This window comes from Quercus lobata, unplaced genomic scaffold (genome assembly GCF_001633185.2).
Source record: "Quercus lobata isolate SW786 unplaced genomic scaffold, ValleyOak3.0 Primary Assembly Scq3eQI_2014, whole genome shotgun sequence".
Classification (NCBI taxonomy): Eukaryota; Viridiplantae; Streptophyta; class Magnoliopsida; order Fagales; family Fagaceae; genus Quercus; species Quercus lobata.
Window position 1 is genome coordinate 10713 of NW_022154968.1, and position 18536 is coordinate 29248.

At 36.6% G+C, this 18536-nt stretch overlaps 1 protein-coding gene across 1 annotated transcript; it reads left to right on the plus strand.

Annotated features, from left to right (window-relative positions):
- The first annotated feature begins 16875 nt into the window (after positions 1-16875).
- LOC115973633 (transcription repressor OFP13-like) lies at positions 16876-17433 on the plus strand. The gene has a single exon (XM_031093885.1). The coding sequence runs from the start codon at positions 16876-16878 to the stop codon at positions 17431-17433; it is 558 nt and encodes a 185-aa protein (XP_030949745.1).
- Positions 17434-18536: the final 1103 nt, after the last annotated feature.

The window sequence follows — 18536 nt, forward strand, 5'->3', positions numbered from 1 at the left end:
CAGATTTGTGATTATCTTAGTATTTAGTATTTACTAGTAGTCTAGTACTAACTTTATTGGTAAATTTTTTATACTAATCTTGGCCCAACTTAATCAATAAAAGCTAAACTTGGTTGAAAGAGAGCTTGGTTGTTATAGACTAATAGAGGGCATTGTGCTCAACTTGCACCCGACCTAATTTGATCAGGTTGAGGAAAACTCAACCCATTGTTGACTGAAAAGAAGAAGCAGGTCAGGCGTTCCATAGGTGGCAAGCGATTTGGACAAAATCAGTAACGACGGCAATGGAGTAGAAAAGCGATAGAGAGAAGCGAAGATTAGTTGGATCTCTTCATATTTGATCTAGATTTTGTTGGATCTAGTTAAAATCTCACCAAATTTATTCGAAATCAAGTCGAAATCTCACTAGATCTAGTTTGGATCTCACCATTTCTAGTTGGATCTTGATGGATTTGAGACTAAAAGACAAAAAGAGTAACAAGGGTTTGGACGATTGGGTTCGTCAGATTTTGAGGGAGAGAACTCACCACTTAACTCGCCAACATCAAATTTTAGGGAAGAAGAGTCAACATTAATCGCTTTAGTCTCTAGATCAGTTGTTTTCAATTTGGGTTTGGACAAATTAGGTTTGTCAAATTTTGTAGGAGGAAACCCGTCACTTAACTCGCCGGCGTCGAATTTTGGAGGAGAAAACCCATCGTTGACCACCCTACTCACCAGATTGATCTGTTGTTAATTCAGGTCCAATTGGATTTGCCAAGTGGATTGGGTTGACTGGATCTATGGGCAGCCTTTTCTATGAGTAAGACCTTGAGTAAGCTTTTTGCATAGATCTAAATTTGGCTAACACATATCCAACATTCAGTTTAAGGGTCTGTTTGAGATCCTCTTATTTTGCTAGAACTGAAAATTTTTTACTGAAAGTACTGTAAATAAAAGTAAAAGTTAACTAAAATAGTATAGTGGGATCCATGAATAGTATCAAAAAGTGCAGTGAGGTCCATGAATAGTAACAGAAATAAGCTAAATAGTAAAATAAGCTGGTTTTTTAATCTAGAGCCAAACACACACTAAACTGATTTTTTTTTTTTTTTAAAGAAATAGTCTAAACCGATTTCTAAGCATATAACAGATTATGAATAATGCTAGAAATACAAACTTATTTACAAAAAATTTTACAAACTTCTGATGTGATGAATGGTTATTGGCAAATAAAAAAATGATGTTAATAATGGGCCTAGATAAAAACCAATGAAAAATTGACCACATCAACAGTTTGTAAAAATATAATAAAATAATTTGTGACTATAGTATTACTAATAGATTTTAGGCTTACCTACCAGTCCTAATAAATAATTAGGCAAGTCATAACGGCTGGTTACGGGTGTCTCTTGGTTTGTTTTTGTTTTTTTGAAGTCTAATCTTGTGGAAATTGGAAAAAGAGTTTCATAAAACGGATAGAATTATTTTCAATTGTCTAGCCATAAGTTCATTGAGCATTCAACGGAAGAAAAAAAAATGGTTTACCAAATCTTGCAAATTCAGTTGGCTATTCATCTTCTCTTACTTGTCTTTTACTTTCTTTCTTTCGGATAGACACTTACGAATCATGACCTGTATTCCAAGATTAATAAAATTAACCGTCAAATTAAAATATCGATGGCGTTAGAAATTGACTTTCTTTGCCGGTAGAGTTTAGGTTGCGCAGAGCATTTGACATCCTATTTTGAGCAGTCAAAAAGTTGAAAATGGACTAAGAAGCCACCTCTACATTGAGTTCATGTTATCTTCTTTCGAACCCACTCTTGCCAAAGACCAAGTCATGAATTCATCATTGCAAGTCAATTCGGTAATGTTAGCCGCCATTCATATGCTTTGACTGAGTATGAAACATATTTATCTAATTGGAACATAAACAGAACTTTTGAAAAGATTCAATTAGCATCATATACATGTGCTACCTAGATTAATTATAAAAATATATATATTATTTCAATAATATAAATAGATGGAAAAAATAAATAAAAATAACACAATTTGCTTTAAGGTATGCTGGAACACATGATTTTATGTCTAGTTTGAAAACGAATCCTACAAGACACCCAAAAAAAAAAAAGTCTAAAATACTGTAGTCTCAAATTATAAGTCAAAAGATCACAGTGCTCTTGGATTGGTTGGATAGTCTATGTATTCTTCTTGTGATTGCAGTGACTTGCCTACTTATATGGGCACTATGGCTGATTGATCGACCTGGTACAATTTACCCATTTTCCTTTCACAAAAATACTTTACAACTTCACTTTTTTATTTTTAACTTTTAGGGTCCATTTGGTTGGAGAAGTGGAAAAGCGAGAGGATAGAAAGTTGGGAGAGAATAAAAAAGTGGGAGGATAGAAAAGATTTAATTTTATCTCATTTGTGTTTGGTTGGGAGGATGGAAAAGTGGAGAAATTGAAAACTTATTTATTTGGTTGAGAAGAAAAATGAGATGATGAAAAATGAAGTTGATATAAATTTACAATTATGTCCTCATTAAATAAAACAAAAAAATAACACATTTTTTAGCAAAAAAAATTGTGTATGTGCAAGTGGACAAAAAAAAGAAACAACCGGTAAACAAAACAATTGGATGAAGAAAAAAAAAAGGGAAAAAGCTACTAACATGGACAAAGCCCATGTGCAAGTGCACATAGGCATTTTCGTCAATTAAGCAGTCTTATTTGCTTTAAGGTATGATGGAACACATGATTTTATATCTAGTTTGAAAACGAATCCTACAAGACAAAAAAAAAAAAAAAAAAGTCTAAAACACTGTAGTCTCAAATTATAAGTCAAAAGATCACGGTGCTCTTGGATTGGCTAGGTAGTCTGTGTATTCTTCTTGTGATTGCAATGACTTGCCTACTTTTATGGGCACTATGGGTGATCAATCGACCTGGTGCAATTTACCCATTTTCCTTTCACAAAAATACTTTACAACTTCACTTTTCTATTTTTTAACTTTTAGGGTCCATTTGGTTGGAGAAGTAAAAAACCGAGAGGATAGAAAGTTGGGAGAGAATAGAAAAGTGGGAGGATAGAAGAGATTTAATTTTATCTCATTTGTGTTTGGTTGGGAGGATGGAAAAGTGGAGAAATTGAAAACTTATTTGTTTGGTTGAGAAAGAAAATGAGATGATGGAAAATGAAGTTGATATAAATTTACAATTATGCCCTCATTAAATAAAACAAAAAAGTAACACATTTTTTAACAAAAAAATTGTGTATGTGCAAGTGGACAAAGAAAAGAAACAACGGGTAAAAAAAAAATTGGATGAAAAAAGAAGAAGGAAAAAGCTACTAACATGGACGAAGCCCATGTGCAAGTGCACATAGGCACTTTTTGTCAATTAAGCAACCTCATTTGCTTTAAGGTATGATGGAACACATGGTTTTATATCTAGTTTGAAAACGAATCCCACAAGACACCAAAAAAAAAAAAAAAAAGTCTAAAACACTGTAGTCTCAAATTATAAGTCAAAAGATCACGGTGCTCTTGGATTGGCTGGGTAGTCTGTGTATTCTTCTTGTGATTGCAGTGACTTGCCTACTTTTATGGGCACTATGGGTGATCGATCAACCTGGTGCAATTTACCCATTTTCCTTTCACAAAAATACTTTACAACTTCACTTTTTTATTTATTTTTAACTTTTAGGATCCATTTGGTTGGAGGAGTAGAAAAGCAAGAGAATAAAAAAGTGGGAGGATAGAAGAGATTTAGTTTTATCTCATTTGTTTTTGGTTGGGAGGATGGAAAAGTAGAGAAATGGAAAACTTATTTGTTTTGTTGAGAAGAAAAATAAGATGATGGAAAATGAAGTTGATATAAATTTACAATTATATCTTTATTAAATAAAACAAAAAAGTAACATTTTTTAGCAAAAAAATTGTGTATGTGCAAGTGGACAGAGAAAAGAAACAACCAGTAAACAAAACAATTGGATGAAGAAAAAAAAAGGAAAAAGCTACTAACATGGACGAAGCCTATGTGCAAGTGCACATAGGCATTTTCGTCAATTAAGCAGCCTCATTTTCTCCCCATTTTAGGGAGAAAACTTTTTGGTGAGCCTAAGAGAAAACATTCGGGTCCCACCACAAAATTTTCCATTCCCCCTCCCAACCAAACACCCTCCCAATTTTCTCTCCACTTTTTTCTCCTAAATCTTTCATCTTCCCTAAAATCCCTCCAAACAAACACATCCTTATGGTATGCTTGGTTGAGGTAAAATGATAGAGGGGGAGAGAGAATAGGAGAGAAAATGAGAGAGGAGGGTGTTTGGTTGGGGGAGGAGAAAATGGGTGTGGGGGAGAAAACTAGAAAGAAAAATGAGGAGAGAGTGGGTTTGATGAGAAATTACCCATCTGCCCTTCCCTAATTTAATGTTGCTTTTTTTTTTCTTTTTTCTTTTTTTTTACTTCCTCCTTCTTCTTCTTTTTGGCTGGCATTGAACCTGACTTTGTTTTCTTTTTTCTTTCTTTTTTGGGTGTTGTTTTCATGTTTTGTTCCTTCTTCTTCTTCTTTTCTTTTTTTTTTTTTTTTTTTTTTTTATATCAAATAGAAACTTATTATTATTATTAAATGAGTTCAAGTTACACCTGGTGTAACTTGACTAGAGTTACACCCATTTTAAACCATTGATTCTCATTAAATCTAACGGTTAGCAAAAGATTACCTCTCACATCATTGATATGTAATTATTATTTATCATGTCTAACTCATTTAAATCAAACTAGTAAGTTGCCCGTGTGATACACGGATAATTTTATGATATTTTATATAAAATGGTTTTGGATAATATTGTACTTATATTATGAAGAAAAAGTAAATTAAATTAGAATAAAGAAACATATATATTTTAAGATATTAAAAATTAGTTTAGTAGCTTCACTTCATATTTGTAGCATTCTTAAGGTAAGATTAATTTTTGAAACCAAAAAAAAGTGCAAAAGAGTAACGGAACCATGAAAATTAACTAATTTGTGTTGTGTTCACGTATTTCATATCATGAAATGAAAGTATGCCCAACTCTCTGACTGTCTTCCACACTCATTAATAGTGCAACATTAAGATGTGGTGTGGGCAAGAGTGTATGTATGTGTTTTATAGATGATTTAAAATTAAATTATGGTAAAATATAGTTTTATATTGGCACCAAATATTTTCTCTACTTATATACCCAAAACAAAAATTATCTAACCAAATAACCTAAGCCTAAATCATATTTAAGCCCCTAATTTAAAAAGAAAAAAGGAAAAAAAATTACCCATAGGGGTTTCAGCGTCTTGATAGTAGTGGGAGGCCAGTATAACGGAGGTTGTGACCCCTCAGATTCCTATTTCTCTCTCTTTTAAATGTTTTGTTAGTCTCAGATATTTTATTTTGGTAATATATAGTGAAATAGTGCGTGTGGGGCCCAACAATTCGTAGACTAGGCCCATTTGCCCTTAGAGAGTCCGAAGGCCCAATCCGAGGAGAGCTGTGGCCCAAGCTCTACAACGCAGAGCACAAAAGAATTTTGGGAGGCAGCTGAGGACAGTGTAGTCCTCGGCAGATCCATAGTCCCACCAGAACAAAGGGGTGAAACTGGTACAGGGACGAATTCGTAAGGAGATCCAAGATACCTTGGGGAGGTTATCCTTACTACCCCTCCAGATAAGACCCAGCGCCTGACAGAGCCGCACTCTGCAGTTTTATCAAACCATCCCCAACAATTCCGGGATTGGACTGATGGGACAAATGTCAGTGTTTGTAAAGACTGACCCTACACGTGGACGAAGGATAACGAATGCAGACGAGTATAAAAGAAGAAAGTAAGTAAATCGAAAGGGGATCCCGGCCCACCCCCAAAAAGAGAAGGATCACATGGGGGAGAACATCTCAACAACACCGGACCGGGGAGAACCGGGGAAAGGCCTCAATGGTCCTCGGATCAACTCCGAGGAGTCCCATCCCATAGGGTACGACGTCTTAGGGCTTAAATGTTCAAGCCCAACTCCTTTTTCTACCTGAATTCCTCTAAAACCAAGATTGGACATCGCCCCGTGACCAGCGGCTAGCTTTTTAAGCCCACTCTCTACAAATCATATTGTGAGGGATCTTTCGTACGCGAGCCCAACATCCTTATTGGGCCGCCAGAGAATTGTGTCCTTACAATTGGCGCCGTCTGTGGGAAAGCGCGTTGGCGCAGGTGGCGGTGGAATCAACTCATTGGCAAGCAGAAATTTCTGGGATCTCCTCCGTCTCCGGCGACATATAGTTGTCACTCCGACAAAAGCTTCTGCTAGGGGCTACGCCTCGCAATACTAAGGGCGCGGGCATCTCTAGGGGCTTCCAGCCTCGAGCCAACTTTCCCCGCCCTGGTGTAGGGGCTTATGGCCGAAGAAATAAATCAAGTAAAAAAAAAGAAAATCTTATAAGTTTTGGACAGAACCAAGGCCTTGCATGGTCCTCGGACTCAAGCCTATGGGGAAACCAAGTACATAAAAAGATCATAAGTTTTGGACAGAACCAAGGCCTTGCATGGTCCTCGGACTCAAGCCTATGGGGAAACTAAGTACATAAAAAGATCATAAGTTTTGGACAGAACCAAGGCCTTGCATGGTCCTCCGACTCAAGCCTATGGGGAAACCAAGTACATAAAAGATCGTAAGTTTGGACAGAACCAAGGCCTTGATGGTCCACGGACTCAAGCCTATGGGGAAACCAAGTACATAAAAAGATCATAAGTTTTGGACAGAACCAAGGCCTTGCATGGTCCTCGAACTCAAGCCTATGGGGAAACCAAGTACATAAAAAGATCATAAGTTTTGGACAGAACCAAGGCCTTGCATGGTCCTCGGACTCAAGCCTATGGGGAAACCAAGTACATAAAAGATCGTAAGTTTTGGACAGAACCAAGGCCTTGCATGGTCCACGGACTCAAGCCTATGGGGAAACCAAGTACATAAAAAGATCATAAGTTTTGGACAGAACCAAGGCCTTGCATGGTCCTCGGACTCAAGCCTATGGGGAAACCAAGTACATAAAAAGATCGTAAGTTTTGGACAGAACCAAGGCCTTGCATGGTCCTCGGACTCAAGCCTATGGGGAAACCAAGTACATAAAAAGATCCTAAGTTTTGGACAGAACCAAGGCCTTGCATGGTCCTCGGACTCAAGCCTATGGGGAAACCAAGTACATAAAAAGATCCTAAGTTTTGGACAGAACCAAGGCCTTGCATGGTCCTCGGACTCAAGCCTATGGGGAAACCAAGTACATAAAAAAATCTTCCAAGTTTTGGACAGAACCAAGGCCTTGCGGTGGACTCAAGCCTATGGGGAAACCAAGTAAAAAAGATCATAAGTTTGGACAGAACCAAGGCCTTGCATGGTCCTCAGACTCAAGCCTATGGGGAAACCAAGTAAAAAAAATCGTAAGTTTTGGACAGAACCAAGCCTTGCATGGTCCATGGACTCAAGCCTATGGGAAACCAACCAAAAAAAAAAAAAAAAAAAAAAAAAAAACTACTATGGCATATAAACCTCAAAATCCATCCGAAGAGAACTTCTCGTTAATAGTTGGGTCAATCCTTTAATTGCACGGGTTCCCCGGTCTACCCTCAGATCCCTAGTGCCAAAGGGGCTAATACGATACGGCACAGTATGTTACCCCAAGGGCACGATCCAAATTCATCGCTGCTCGGCTGCCCTCTCGGATATTCGTCTAGCGTGCATCACGTAGCGCTCAACAGCTATCTCGGTTAGTTCCATGAATTCAATCTATTGAGGATTACCATTGTTATACTTGATAATATTTGCGAGTTTAAACTAATAAGGGTTTGTATTAAAGTGTTCTTCCGCCCAGAATATTGTTAAAGGCAGGCTTAGACTTAACATTCAGACCCAAAGTGGTTGTTGCAAAAAAAAAAGGAGTATATATAAAGAAATAAACACATCTTTTATTAAAGCAAAAGAACAGTACAGTGTACAACAAAAGCTGAAACCAGCTTACATTAGAGTTAACTGCGTAAGCAAAAGAAAAGTACAAAAGAGTGAAGATGGTGCCGAGGAGATATCTCAGAGGAGAGGTTGGCTACTGTTCCAAGATGTCGTCTAAGGAAACTATTCCTCGACGCTTCTACATGCCCATAACTCAGGCAGCCAAAGAACCTGACCTCAGGCTAACACCATCTACGGAAAAGATGCAGGGAGCCGGAAGTTGGGAAGCCCCCGCAGAAATTTGCCTGCTACAAGGCAGACGGCGCTGATGGCGGAAATTCCTTCTTCGGGCATACCAAAAATCTGGCATGACCAGAATCTGCTTCGGATTTTGACTAAAAGAGGGAGAGACATCCTTTCCCCTCTCTCGAACTGAAATATTCTCTTGAGTCTACGTCTCCTTGGCCCGCACCTCACTATCTGGAGTCGCAGGAAGACACGACGTTTTCGTGGCGGAGAGAGCTCCTTTGCCCCAATCCTCGCCTCAAACATGATGTACTAAGAGAGGAGACTGAAGAATTCGTGTGAAAGTAAAGCAACCTTCTCTCCTATTTATTTAAAAGATGAGGTGATGGCATTTAATTCACGCAGCGTCCCAAGGAACGCTACAGACAAAATGTCTCCGGCTCGATTTCCAATGCCGTCTGCAACCCTGAGATTAAAGGAGCCTCGTGAAGGCGCACCTCGAATACTGGGACGCCAAAAAGTACCGCGTGACCAAAGACTACGGAAATGCCTCTAAATCTGTGGGCCTAATAAATTCGCGGCCCAGGCCCATTCTGCATGGAAGCCCACGGACTATGGCCCACACCAAGAAATAACCGTTACCGAGGACAACTTCCTGCTCGGCAACTTATGAGACACCTGAGGAAAGACAGGTGCAAAGAGAAAAAGGGAGGGCATAAAGTTTTGGACAGAACCAAGGCCTTGTATGGTCCTCGGACTCAAGCCTATGGGGAAACCAAGTACAAAAATTATTATTATTACAAGTTTTGGACAGAACCAAAGCCTTGTATGGTCCTCGGACTCAAGCCTATGGGGAAACCAAGTACAAAAAATTATTATTATTACAAGTTTTGGACAGAACCAAGGCCTTGTATGGTCCTCAGACTCAAGCCTATGGGGAAACCAAGTACAAAAAATTATTATTATTACAAGTTTTGGACAGAACCAAGGCCTTGTATGGTCCTCGGACTCAAGCCTATGGGGAAACCAAGTACAAAAATTATTATTATTACAAGTTTTGGACAGAACCAAGGCCTTGTATGGTCCTCGAACTCAAGCCTATGGAGAAACCAAGTACAAAAAAATTATTATTATTACAAGTTTTGGACAGAACCAAGGCCTTGTATGGTCCTCGGACTCAAGCCTATGGGGAAACCAAGTACAAAAAATTATTATTATTACAAGTTTTGGACAGAACTAAGGTCTTGCATGGTCCTCGGGCCCAAGCCAAGGGGGTAAGTATTACTTTTTATTGGTCTGCCTTATTATGCCGAGCACTTCCATTAAAGTTATGACAACATCTTTTTATTATTAAGTATTTTGGTCTTAGTCGTCATTGATTTAGATGCTATATGATTGTTCCAAGCGGCGCTTACAAATTTATAAAAACAAAGAGACAGAACATGCAAAGTGAAATAGAAACAAGTTTTATTAATATGAAAAATTATTACAATGTACAAAAAGAGGCTTCAACAAGCCTATACAAAAGAGGGGCTGCCGAAGCAGTACTAACATCCACAGTACAGATAAGCAAACGGTCAAGCGCCTTTTAAACTTATCTTCAAAGTCTCTCCAATCCCTGCCTCACTGTTGCTCATACTAAGAGAAGAACTCGCTTAAAAAAAAAAGAGAACGAAGAAGAAGGAAATAGTAAGGAAGAAATCAATGAAGAAGATGGAGGACATGAGTAAGGAAGGAGGAGAAGAAGAGAGAAGAGATAAAAAGAAAGAAAAGGAGCAAAAGAGGGAGAAGCAGAAGCACTTAGCCCCTGCCTCAGCCCTGACTCCTAACACGCTGGTGCCATATTAGGTACGCTCGCGAGGAGCCGGGTGGTGCTGGTCTTGGTTATTCTCGACTCAGTCACGCCGAGAAGTCGACATGACGAGCCCCTGCTTCTAATTTTGGCTAAAAGAGAGGCGAGACAGATCTTAAGTCTGCGCCACCCTTGCCCTGACCGAGCCATTTCAAGTTTTGTCAGAATATGGTGTTTTGAGGAGGAGCATGTTTCCTTCATCATTCGTTATGGAGGGCGTATGCAGATATGATGTATAACAAACGGGCTAAGTGGACGCTAAAGGGGGATACGGATTTCAGATTTCAGAAGGAAGGAGAGGAGTCTGTACGAAAGTCACTGCCACCTGCTTGCCTTCTTATAGGAAGGGCAAAACGGATGGAATTAAATGCGTTCAGAGTTTCCAAAAGGATCTGAAGAGAAAAGAGGCGCCCGTTCCGTTTCCCCATCTTATCAGATGAGCCGCCGGACATAAATGTGCCTCGTAAAGGGAATTCATTTAAGGGCGCGTCTGGGACATCCAAGCGGCAGGAGTAGATCACGAGCGGATTAAACGGAATCCCTTGAAAACCGGCCGACTTCCTGGGAAACCGCTCACATAAATGCGGGGTCAAATTAAATGGGCCATATTGAGGGCCCGGGTTTGCCAAAACCCTCCTTTCCAACCCGGAAGTCAGACAGAAGGGTTTTGAGGGGCTATTGTGGGGCCCAACAATTCGTGGACTAGGCCCATTTGCCCTTAGAGAGTCTGAAGGCCCAATCCGAGGAGAGTTGTGGCCCAAACTCTACAACGCAGAGCACAAAAGAATTTTGGGAGGCAGCCGAGGACAGTGTAGTCCTCGGCAGATCCATAGTCCCACCAGAACAAAGGGGTGAAACTGGTACAGGGACGAATTCGTAAGGAGATCCAAGATACCTTGGGGAGGTTATCCTTACTACCCCTCCAGATAAGACCCAATGCCTGACAGAGCCGCACTCTGCAGCTTTATCAAACCATACCCAACAATTCCGGGATTGGACTGATGGGACAAATGTCAGTGTTTGTAAAGACTGACCCTACACGTGGACGAAGGATAACGAATGCAGACGAGTATAAAAGAAGAAAGTAAGTAAATCGAAAGGGGATCCCGGCCCACCCCCAAAAAGAGAAGGATCACATGGGGGAGAACATCTCAACAACACCGAACTTCACTGAAGAAAGTCCGTCGTTGGAGAACCGGGGAAAAGCCTCAATGGTCCTCGGATCAACTCCGAGGAGTCCCATCCCATAGGGTACGACGTCTTAGGGCTTAAATGTTCAAGCCCAACTCCTTTTTCTACCTGAATTCCTCTAAAACCAAGATTGGACATCGCCCCGTGACCAGCGGCTAGCTTTTTAAGCCCACTCTCTACAAATCATATTGTGAGGGATCTTTCGTACGCGAGCCCAACATCCTTATTGGGCCGCCAGAGAATTGTGTCCTTACAGTGCGTTTTATTTAACAATCCACAACATTTTTGTGTTGCTTTATCTCTCTCCTGAGCCTTATCTAGTTAGTTATTACTATTAGTCCTTACTTTTTTTTTTAAAAAAAAATACTAAAATAGTGGGTATGTTAAAAGACATGAAGAATAGAGAAATGTGTAATGTAAGTTTAGGTAATTAATAAGATAACAGTAAAGTAAGTTAATGTGATGAATTTTTAGGTAACAGTAAAAAAAACTTAATGAAAGAGGTAAAAAAAATGATAAATGCAAAATTAGAGCGACACTTGACAGGACCTCATGCACTCTCACATGAGGTCTCTGCTTTTATATATATATAGGGTCTGTTTTGATTGAACTTATTTTTGCTGAAACTAAAAACTGAAAACACTGTAGCAAAATAATTTTTAAATATGTTAATAGTATCGTGGGATCCATGAACAGTACATGAACAATGTTTTTGTCCCTGCACAGTAAAACTTAATAAAAGAGGTAAAAACTTAATGAAAGAGGTAAAAAAAAATGATAAATGCAAAATTAGAGCGTCACTTGACAGGACTTCATGCACTCTCACATGAGGTCTCTGCTTTTATATATATATATATATATATATATATAGGGTCTGTTTGGATTGAACTTATTTTTGCTAAAATTGAAAACTGAAAACACTGTAGCAAAATAATTTTTAAATGTGTTAATAGTGTCGTGGGACCCATGAACAATATGTGAACAGTGTTTTTGTCCCTGCACAGTAAAATCACATGATTTTACTATTCACGTGCAAAAAAAAAAAAAAAAAAAAAAAAAAAACACTGAAAACGTAAAAGCAGATATGAAAACGCCGGATTAAATTGAATCCAAACGGGTACATAATAATATATATTGATTGATTCCCCACATTCACCGGCTCACTATTAATAATCATCTTCCTATCCATCAAGTAAATCACCTCGGCAAAGATTTAGGATTGGCAAGCTATATTGATATCAGATGCAGCCGGTGGTTTCAAGAGGTTCATTTGAACAAGTAAATTCAAGCAAAACACCTCGGCAATGATCTCAAAATTATATACATTCGGGCAATATAATTTGATTCTATTGACCACCAATAGTCCAATACTCCAGTACAATGTGAATTTCAGTAATATATTCACCACCAATAGTCCACTATTAAATTTACACCAAAGAAGGAGGAAGCAAAAATAACTATTGATGAGATGTTTACAAACATTTTCTATTAATTTCAAGGTCCTATATTGTCTTCCAAATTGAATAGAATTAGAAATGGGCGGGGAGAATAAGCTTTTTTTATATAGATTTTTTAAATAAGTGGAAGATAATTATTAAGGAGAGAGAGGCGGTGAATGTGAGGGGATTTAATTAAAATGAGTTGACCTGTCAAATAATAATTACATATTAATGATGTGAGAAGTAGTCTTTTGGTGATTGCTAAATTTGTGTAACTTGAGCCCATCTTTATTATTATTATTATCTATATATATATATATATATATATATAAAACCGAAGTCTCTGCTGGCATCACAATTTTCCACGTCAGCACGATATTTAAAAAATAAAAAATAAAACAATTTTCCACGTCAGCATAATATTTAAAAAATAAAAAATAAAAATTAAAACATTATAACTCCTTAAAACCCTAGCAACTTTACCCCTCTCTCAAGTTAAGAAGTATAAAGCTACGGTTTCTGCAAACTCTCTCTCTCCAAACGTAAATATCAAATTCCACCCCTTTAGTTTCACTTTATATTTTTGAGACTTCTATAGAGTTATAGTGAGTTATGTTGATTTTCTTTTTTGTGTGTGTGTGTATAGATGGTCATAATACTCCGATATTCCAAGAGAAGTTTGTGTTTTCATTAATTGAAGGTCTTAGAGAGATAAGTGTTGCAGTTTGGAACAGCAATACAGAAGACGATTTCATTGGCAGCGGAAAGTAATTACTTTGTCTCATATTTTTTTTTTTTGAATTGATTTTATGTGCTTTTTAGACCCTTTTGGATCAATTTTGTTAATTGAGTGTTTTTTTTTTTTTTTTTTTTGATAGGGTCCAATTGGAGAAGGTTTTTTCAAAAGGTTAGGACGACCGCACTTGGTGTCTGTATACTAATAGTGGGGGTAAGTGCTATTAATTACTAACCATTTTAAGCGTATAATCTGTTACTAACCCTTTTAAAGTATAGCATGAAAGATAATGGAATTAATTGTTGTAATTTTTATTTTCTTTCCATGTTTTGAATTTCCTCTATATTATTATTACAACTGAGCAAAGATTGAGAAAGTAGCATTACTACTCTAATTTGAAGTTTAATGCGTCCTTCTCAAGTCATGGTCTTTATTTATATATTTGCAGTTTATATTTCTAATCGTTGATGAGAAATTAAGGTTCAGTTGCACAATATGTGTAAATTCTTCAGAATGCTACTTTAAATAGTAAGTCAATGTGTCTTTTACATTTGGGTATTGGTTAGAATTATTTTCCAATGATTGTACCAATAAAATTGAATATGTATAAATTTTGTTTAAATATCCCGTGTATCGCACGGGTTAGCGACTAATTATTATTATTATTATTAGTTTGGACAAAATTCATTTCAAAATTGGTTGTAGTCTAATGCTACAACTTTACTTAATAAAATATAAATTATCTCATATTTTAAAAATCTAACCGTTGAATTGCATATTCTTTACATTCTTAATACATATGTTAAATTTTGTATCAATCAGATATTATTTACTATATAATCTATGAACTTATATTTTATACATAATTTTAAACTATAAAAATTTGAAATTTAAACAATTTATTGATGACATAACTATTAATCTTTAATTTTCTAGAAATTTTGCAAGCATGGAGGATATAAAAAGAAGATGTAATCCAATGGTGGATTGGTCAAAATTTACCTCCAATAAAAAGATACTGAATAAGACTGTAGTATAAAGTAACAACCAATTTTGTAGTTAAACTTTGTCCTATTAATTTTTCTTTTGCTAGATATTTTATTAGTTGTGTTAGTTTTTAGGTTTGTAGTAATTAAAAAAATCAATTTTTATAAACTATTAAAAAATAGTTTTTTATGTACTAAGGGCATGAGTAAATTTTTACAAACTATATTTTATCCTCTCACTTTTCTACTTAACCAAACAAAAGAATTTTTCATCTCTACACTTTTTCCACTCCCTTAAACAAAAATACGGAGTGAAAACTAAATATTTTATATCTATCCCATTTTCCACCCCTAATCATTTTTTATCCTCTCACTTTTCCATCATCCCAAACAAACAAATCCTTAAACTTTTTTAAAAATTTTTTTTACTGAATTGTTGAGATTAAAAGTTGCTTTTTCAGATTAAAAGCAATTAAATATTACACATGATCTCAATCTCATTTATTTAGTTGCCCTTATTCCCAAGTCTAGCATGACAGGTGAAGGGAATGCTCGTTGTCTATGGATATTTTCATACTTCTACCGTTGAAAATGATTGCTTCGGGATTTGGGTTTACAATAGGACGATAATGTTGTATTTTGTGGCAACAGAATGCCATACGTGATTAAAAGACTAATGTTTCAAGAGAAAACCAAACATATTGATGTCAAATATTGCTTCATTTGCAAGATCATATCTCAGGGCACCATTATAACCATAAACGTTATTATAGTGATAATCCAGTAGATATGATAACCAACTTTTGGACAAGTTCAAGCAATGCTTGAATCTAATTGGGGTTTACAATCTACGATACCCTTTGGCACAGGCACTATATGAGTTTCATTTGTAAGACTTGATTACTATAGTCACCAAAGACAAGTCCTGCCACTTGGTATTCAATCCTTGGTCTATCGACTAATAGCTAGTAGTCAAAATCAACTTAATTTGTTTCAATTAAAGTATTTACTACTCATTTTTTACTTTGGTTATAAAATCCTAGTTGACCTACTTTATTTAATCGGTTCACATATATTTAAACATGTATTTAAGTTGTTTGCATGCGGAAAAAATATTAATTATATTTATCAGATATATGTAACATCCCTCTCATATGGGGTTGACCTCACAAGTGTGGGATCCATCTTTATGTGAGAAGGACGTTATATATACTTGATACACTAGATACCTTCTCCTATTTATGAGTTTCTTAAGTCACAGTCTTGGCAAATTGAGAGAATGCTCTTTATCACTATTGTATTTTTCTTATTTTATTGTTAAATATTTTCTTGATGTCGCCCATGATATAGGTCTAAGACTGAACCTCAAATAAATTTTGGTGCTCCTCGTGTGATTATGTTTTATGATTTTCTATTATATTTCGCATAAATCTATTATAATTTATTACAAAAAATACCTACTTTATTTAATCTATTCACATATATTTAAGTTGTTTGCATGCGGAAAAAATATTAATTATATGTATCGGATATATGTAACATCTCTCTCATATAGGGGTTGACCTCACAAGTGTGGGATCCATCCTTATGTGAGAAGGACGTTATATATACCTGATATGTTAGATACCTTCTCTTATTTATGAGTTCCTTAAGTCATAGTCTTGGCAAACTGAGAGAATACTCTTTATCACTATTGTATTTTTCTTATTTTATTGTTAAATCTTTTCTTGATGTTGCCCGTGACATAGGTCTAAGGCTGAACCTCAAATAAATTTTGGTGCTCCTCGTGTGATTATGTTTTATGATTTTCTATTTATATTTCGAATAAATCTATTATAATTTATTACAAAAATATTGGAATCAAAACTTTTACAATCTCATTTTACAACCTCTCACAAGTTGGCTCCCGAGAGGCTAGATATTTTTTATGCCAATGACAATTGACAACACAAGGTGCTCTCTTTATAAGTGCCTAAAAGACTATCTATCTCTTTTGCTTAAGTAAAGAAAATGAGAGGAGTAGATATAATTCTATATGTGTAGGCCCAAGACTACATGCCTCTTTAACTTTAGACCCCTCTCCTCCTCTACCACGTTAAATATATCAAATAACATTAAACATGGTCGTTTCTCTTGACCAAACAAACATGAATAAAGAAAAACCAAAAACTGCAATGTAAATGCTCACCATGAATGACCCCAACAAACCATCTCATCTGCCTATTTCACCTAAGAAACCATTGATACAACATTTATTTGCACATATATACACATACAATCTATATGAAGGTGACTTCGCAATTTCACTCTCCTTGTTAAAGTAAAAGCTACTTCTTGACAAGCCATATGGGGATCCACTGCTGAAGATGATGAAGCTCCCTTCAATTTTCAAAAGCAGAAAAACCAAAACTTCATGGAAATGGTCACCTTTTAAGCGCATCAGAACCATATCATTCAAAGCCAAACAAATGTTTAAGACCGCCAACTCTTTCTTCTCCAACGCTGTCAAGATGGTGACAATGCTGGACTCATCCTGGTCACAATCGAGGTGTTTCTCAGCAGTGCTTGAGGATTCTGGTGGTGAGCTGATAGAGATGGCAGTTAAGGCATTGAGAACAAAGAGGTTGTCATTTGAGCCTGAGCCCGGGGACACAAGCTTCATAATGGGGGCAACCAATTTCCCTTTCCAGGACAGCGTGATGCAAGCTATTAAATCCAACAACCCATATACAGATTTCCGGAACTCCATGGAGGAAATGATTGAAGCTTATGGGTTGGAGGATTATGCAACAAAGGATTGGGAGTATCTCGAGGAGTTATTGGCATGGTACTTGAGGATGAATGGGAAGAAAAACCACCGGTATATAATCGAGGCCTTCATTGACATGTATACTGAGCTTCCTTCTTTATGTTCTTTTTCTTATCATGCGTCAGCTTCATCTTCAAAATCGAAAGATTGGTGGGAAATTGAGGTTGAAAGCATTCCTTCATGTGCAGAGAAGGGAAAATGTCCAAAATATTGTTGAATATGAATCACGGAATTATGGAAGAATATATACGTATTGGTCAAGGATTATACTGACATTAGTCATTATATAAGAAAGCAAACTTCTATCACTTTTAATCCCATATTCTCGAAGTTTCAAAAATGCTATTTATATTTGATACACCAAATAAGTGAAAACCAAACCTTATGGAGTTGTGTTTGGTTGACAATCCTTGTTGCTGCTGGAATAAGATCATGCAGTGGCGTGTTATTATATAAGCAGGTTAAAGCGTGTAAGTTTCAAAGTTAAACTTTGTAAGCTAGCCCAATCAGCTGCCACATACTATATTGGACTCATCAAATCTGAGGAGGCTATCTTGAAGTTGATCAGATTGGAAATTAAAGCAAAGATTGAGTCTGCAAGGGAGTAGTGAAGAAGCTTATTCTTGACAAAGCGTTATGTTGCAAATGGGGAGCATCAAATGTTGTCTTCATGTTTCTGATAGTGTAAGCTAAAGTTAACTTCTGTACGTTGCTGTTTGATGCATTGTTGCAATATTCTTGTTTCTTGTCTTTGTGTGTAATACAGTCCTGGATGCTGCTTGTGGTTTATTCCTTTAGTTAGGATTGTCTATAGTTACTGTTAAGGTGCTGGCTTTTTGTTTAGTTTGGGTGCTGCTACTTTGAAGCCTGCTTGTTTGTGTTTTTGTATCAGATTGTTTTTCCATAATAAAATTACTCAGTCAAAATGTGTATTGTAAAGTTCAAAATCAACATCTTAATTCGAGAATAATTTGTGATATCCACCCACCTTCTAAATTAGTTGTGCATATTGTAAATACTGTTACAGTTTAGAGTGCATGATTGTAATCAACCCAAAAAACAAAACAGAATCAGAAAACCAAAGCTTAAATTTATCTCATGCTAAAAGCGTATTGCATTCACCTAAATTTATTAATATATTTACCCCGTTTGTGTAAGGTGTCTTTTACACTTGCTTGCCCCCTAAACTAGACTTCTACACAGTGACACAGCACGAATTTAAAGGAGACTGAGTTTGAAAAAAAAAAAAAAAAAAAAAAAACACCAGTATAGTTTTAAGGCTTAAAACTTAAAAGTAATAAATTTAAGTGGGAGTTTTTA